A 5,508-nucleotide genomic window follows, 5' to 3' on the forward strand; every position below is an offset into this window, starting at 1 on the left:
TATTGTCAAACAAAAATAACAAGAGGGAAAGACTTTAGTTATTGTTTCCACTCTTTTAATAAAAAAAAAAAAAAAAAAAATCACCTACTGCGTACTATAAAAATATTTCTTTTATTTTTAAAATATCAAGAGAAAAATATTAATTTACATATTTTATCCTTTATGGCAAAGAATCAAAACCTAAGTCTAAACATCAATCAATATGACAATATATTATTGAAAACTATTTATATTAATTTTTAAAGGACATGCAAATCCCTAGTTAGATAAGTAAAAGTGAACGAAGTAAATAGTATTATTGGCTTTTGTTGGAATTTAAATCTAAGATCTCAACTTATCTCATTAACTACTAAGTCACACCCTAAATACGTTAAATCTATAAGAATTTAACTAAAAAAAACCGTTTTACGTAACTGATTATAATATACTATTTATATGGGATTAAAATTATTTTTTATACATATATACCAGGTGTTAAATCCCCTTCAACTATTTTTTCTTCAAATATTAAATACCCTTCGTTGAAATTTTAGTTTCGCCTTTGTCTGTAACTTCAAGATATTTTTGAGCAATTATGTAACTTGATAGTATAAAAATTCTTTTACACCATCATCATATGAAAAATAATCCAACTATAAAGGGGTAGGTGTTAGGCCATTATAATTGTGGAAAATAGAGTGTGGAATATTTTTTTGAGCAACTTGATAGTATAAAATTTTTATTTTTTTTACACCATCAACGTATAAAAAATAATCCAACTATAGAAGGGGTAGGTGTTAGGCCTCTAATAGTTGTGGAGAATAGAGTGTGGAAAGTATTTTTTAGAAATTATGTGATTTGATAGTATAAAAATCCTTTTACACCATCAAATTATAGAAATAAATTCAACTATAAAAGGAGTACGTGTTAGGCCTCTATAGTTGTGGAAACTATTTTTTAGCAATTATATGACTTGATAGTATAAAAATTAGTTTACATCATCACCGTATAAAAAATAATCCAACTACAAAATGGGGTAGGTGTTAGGCCTCTATAGTTGTGGAGAATAGAGTGTGGAAAATTGCACCCTGTGACCTAGTGATTTAATGAAGTTGGGATGAGTATCGTGAGATCTCAGGTTCAAGTTTTAGCAGAGACTAGTACTAGGTATTTTCTTTCCATCTGTTCTAGCCTTGGTGGATAGAGTTACTTGATACTTATTGCTGATGGGAGATGACAGATATTCCGTCGATTTAGTCGAGGTTCATGAAGTTATAAAAAAAAAGTGTGGAAAATCTTTTTTAGCAATTATGTAACTTGATAGTATAAAAATTTTTTACACCATCAGTGTATAAAAAATAATCCAACTATAAAAAGGGGTAGGTGTAATACCTCTATAGTTGTGGAGAATAGAGTGTGGAAAGTGAAAATGGGAAAACCATGGTCTATGTTAATGGCTATGCTAGTGATCTTAACTTTGGTGATCAATAGCTTTGAAGTGAAATTTGCAAATGCTAAAATGAGTGAAAGTGCTTGTAAAGAAGAGAGAAGAATTGGTGTAAATGCTTGTAAGCCAGTTTTGTATGGCAAAGTTCCTTCACCAAAGTGTTGTGAAAGAATAAGATTGACACATATTGAGTGTGTATGTAGTGTTATTACGCCCAAATTGGCTGCACTTGTTGACATTAAAGCCGCCGTGCGCATTGTTGAAGGTTGTGGGCGTAGAGTCCCAAGAAATTACAAGTGTGGAAGTAAGTTAAATCTATCTTTTTTTTTTTTTGTAATCGTTGTGTTCAGGTCAGTTTGTCCGTATCTCAACTGATTTTAAGAAATATCTATCTACCTCACACCAGCAGGGCCGGAGCCAGCCCTTTGGTGGGGTTCATCTAAACCCCTTTCGCCAATGAAATATATCATTTTATATATGATTTAAAATTATTTTTATGTATCTATGATATGTGTTAGAACTTTCGTCAGTTAGATTTTCTTCAAATATTGAACTCCCTTAATTGAAATTTTGGCTTCATCTTTGCCCACCAACAACAGATATTAGGTAATTCACTCTGTCCGTAAAGGCTAGAACAGATGAAAAGAAATCGCCTAATGTTAGTTAAATCTCTTCTTTTTTTTATATAACCGTTGTATTCGGATCAGCTTTTATCTACGCCCTCCAACTTTAGGTGTACATAAATTGACACTTAAACTTGTGCAAAAAAAGTTGAATAAGTAGGCACATACATCTTATGTGTCATCTTACATGGTCAATCCGTATCCTGTGTGGCATCGTAAGTTTATTATGTCACATAGGACGTGTGTATATGTGTTCAAATTTATACAAATTTAAGTGTTTACTTATGCACATCCAACTTAAAGGTCATAAATAAGATCTGAGATCAAGTTAAAGGTAATGTTTATGTATTATGTCTTTTTATAGCTATGGTGTCTGGGTCAGCTTGCCCAGCACCTCGACTAATTTCACAGAATATTTTTCATCCCCCACCAGCAATAGATACCAGGTAACTCTGTTCGACAAGAATAGAACAGATGAAAAGAAATCATTTGGTGTTTGTTGAATCTCTCTTTGTTTCTCGTGTTTCTCATATATCATAGATGGACTCAGGATTTTAAGAGGCCGTTTGGCCATAGATATTTTTTACTTTTTTCCGAAAAAAAAATTTACTTTATGGAATCATGGTGTTTGGCCATAGATATTCCAACAACATTTCAAAATATTTTTGAAAAAAATTGAAAATAACTTTGTATTGTTTTCACTTTTTTTCTACTCCAATTACAAGTTTTTTTTTATTACATATAACCCTAATTTTTTTTAATATTACATTAAAGGCTCTTAAATGGTTTAGATGAGTTTTGGAGCAAATCCGAAAAGAAAGATATTTTTTATGAACAACAAATCAAATTCGGATATATTTTTGAAAGACATTTCTTCTCGGTAAAAGATATTTTTGAACAACAAATAAAGATTTTTAAGCTAAAAGATCGGTATACTTTCATTATTTATAGGTATATTTTCATTTTTAAGTTAAAGATCCATTCCATCATTGATGTGAAATTCTTTTCATTTATGAGTATAATCAGTAGATAAATTAGTTGGGCAATTTTGATAGTTTTAAAAAGTTTGCGGTATAAAATTAAATTTAAAAAAGACTTTTCAAAAGTAAAAACACATCTTTTAAAAATACATGGCCAAACACAACTCCAACTCCAACTTCAACTCCAACTTCAAAATTTTTTAATTTTTATGGCCAAAAGCTTACTAAATATATGTTCACGAACATAAATTAGTATTTTTTTCATTTCATATTACTTGTTCACATTAATAAAAATAGTTATCTCAAATTGGTTATCAATTTACAAAATTGAGATATAATTAATAAATGTTTCTCATTTTACTTTTATAATTACTTCTTTTTAAATGTATAAACAAGTTTATAAAGTTTAAAAGAATATCTTTAAGGAATAGATTAGTAAAACTACCATTTTTATTTATTTCTTAATAAGAGACATATAAAAGGAAAAGCCAAGTACTAATATTAAGTGTTGTAATTGTAGAATAAAATATTAAATATTTCTAATAAATACTTTAATATGTTTGTTTTACTATGAATTTTGCAGGTATCACTACACCTCCATAAGGAATATAATCAGCTTAATTATTGCTTGCTGCTAAGTGCATCTCTTCTCCCCAAGCTCAGTTTTTCAAGTGTGTAATAAATATATTTGCAATATGGAATTTAAGTAGTTATTCATAAAAAGACATATCTATTATTGTCTTTGTGTGACTACGGATTCGAGCTATTTAAACAATCCTTTGAGGTATGGCCTTTCGTCGAATTCTACTAATGCAGATGCTTTATGCACTTGATTGCCCTTTATCAAGTTATTTATAGATAATATATTAATAATAAAGTTTGTATTGAGGTGATAAGTATTTTTCGTTTCAAGTTAAAGGTATTGGGTGAGCCTTGAGAATATATAGAATCGTCTTTAATGGAAAGATCATTCATCCCTCAAGGTGAAATTGTTCAACGCAATTTCAAGTTTATTGAAATCCAAAATGTATATCCGACACCGAATGAAGAACCTACAAAAAAATACATTACGAAAGCCCCAACAACCCCGCTGGACCACCCAAATCTACTTCACAGCCTGTCGGGGGGCCTGGTGGATTTTTACCCAGATTCGGCACGGAGACCTAGGCCTACCCCCCAACCGTGGGCTAACACCTATCGGAAGTCGCAAAAAATGGATCGTTCACGCTGTTTCGCTCGTTTGACTTGTAAAATGACTCGAACGGCCTCGTCGGACCACCCAAATCCACTCCACAACCCGCTGGCGAGACATCGGTAGATTTTCACCCAAAATTGAGCCCGAATCCCGAGCCTACCCCCGAACCGGGGCTAATACCCATCAATAATCACAAAAATTTTTTGATATAAATTTAAATTAATCGAACCCCAAATTGACATCGATCCATGAACAATAACAATAACATACCATATATTCTCTCTTTAAGGAACTAATTAAATGAATGTGTTGTATTTAACATGAAAAAATAAATCTACTACTGATAATCATAACGTGCAATTAACAAAAATGAAAATGTCACAAATGGATAAAACTTCTTGATTTTACATTTGACTAGGAAGTCAATATTGGAAGTCAAATAATTGGAATATTATATGACAGGCCCTTAGATCACATCATGTGAAATAGGATAATGTTTTTGGGGCCTAGTGGAAATTTTTTATTTTGAACTTCAATAGGAATTTTTTGTGAAAATTATTATAGAGTTAATAAGTAAAAATGACCCTAAATTTGATACCAAATTATAACTTTGACCTTAAACTTTGATAGTACACAACTAGAACCTTTAACTATTCAAAACTTGAATAAATATGACCTCCGATTTTGCAACCCCATGCAACTCACGCCTACTTGGAAAGGTAATCCTATCACACGGTGCCACATCGTTAAAAGGGCTGACTTGGAGGGAGGTCATATTTGTGCAGTTTTAAATAGTTAAAGGTCATATTTGTGTACTGTCAAAGTTTTATTTTTTGTGTTAAAAAGGCATCGTTTTTTATTTATTATTATTATTATTATTATTATTACTTATTTTTATTTCTATAGCTGCAACACTTAACTTTTTTTTTAATTAAAAAATCGAACCCGCGCAATAGGCTGAAGGAAGCGCCCAAGAAGAGCAAATAACACCACTTGCTATCTAAGTATCTTGTTTCATGTGGTTCAACATTAATATACGTACGTAAATATAAATTTTTTACCTTATATATATAACGTAATTTTTTTACCTAGGGGTTCTAGTGAACCTCATGGCAACCACGTAGGTCCGTCCCTGCATTAAATTAATAATGTTGTAATAACGTTAATTTAATAACATTGTAATAACGTTAATTTAATATACTACTACTATCCTTAATAACGTTAATTTAATAATATTTTATTAAAACTATAATTTTTTTATTATTAGTATAGTTTCATCTTTAA

The 5,508-nt window shown here is 30.5% G+C and overlaps 1 protein-coding gene across 1 annotated transcript; it reads left to right on the forward strand.

The window, feature by feature from the left end:
• The first annotated feature begins 924 nt into the window (after positions 1–924).
• LOC107850903 lies at positions 925–3,857 on the forward strand. Its single transcript, XM_016695719.2, has 2 exons — positions 925–1,730; positions 3,613–3,857. The coding sequence occupies exons 1-2, from the start codon at positions 1,409–1,411 to the stop codon at positions 3,630–3,632; spliced, it is 342 nt and encodes a 113-aa protein (XP_016551205.2). The 5' UTR covers positions 925–1,408; the 3' UTR covers positions 3,633–3,857.
• The last annotated feature ends 1,651 nt before the right edge of the window (positions 3,858–5,508 follow it).

The sequence above is a fragment of the Capsicum annuum genome, chromosome 1 (genome assembly GCF_002878395.1).
Source record: "Capsicum annuum cultivar UCD-10X-F1 chromosome 1, UCD10Xv1.1, whole genome shotgun sequence".
Lineage (NCBI taxonomy): Eukaryota > Viridiplantae > Streptophyta > Magnoliopsida > Solanales > Solanaceae > Capsicum > Capsicum annuum.

Coding starts and splice junctions, on each gene's coding strand:
- LOC107850903 (XM_016695719.2), top strand. CDS start 1,409: ATGGGAAAACCATGGTCTATGTTAATGGCTATGCTAGTGATCTTAACT. Junction 1,731..3,612: donor AAGAAATTACAAGTGTGGAA/GTAAGTTAAATC, acceptor TGAATTTTGCAG/GTATCACTACACCTCCATAA.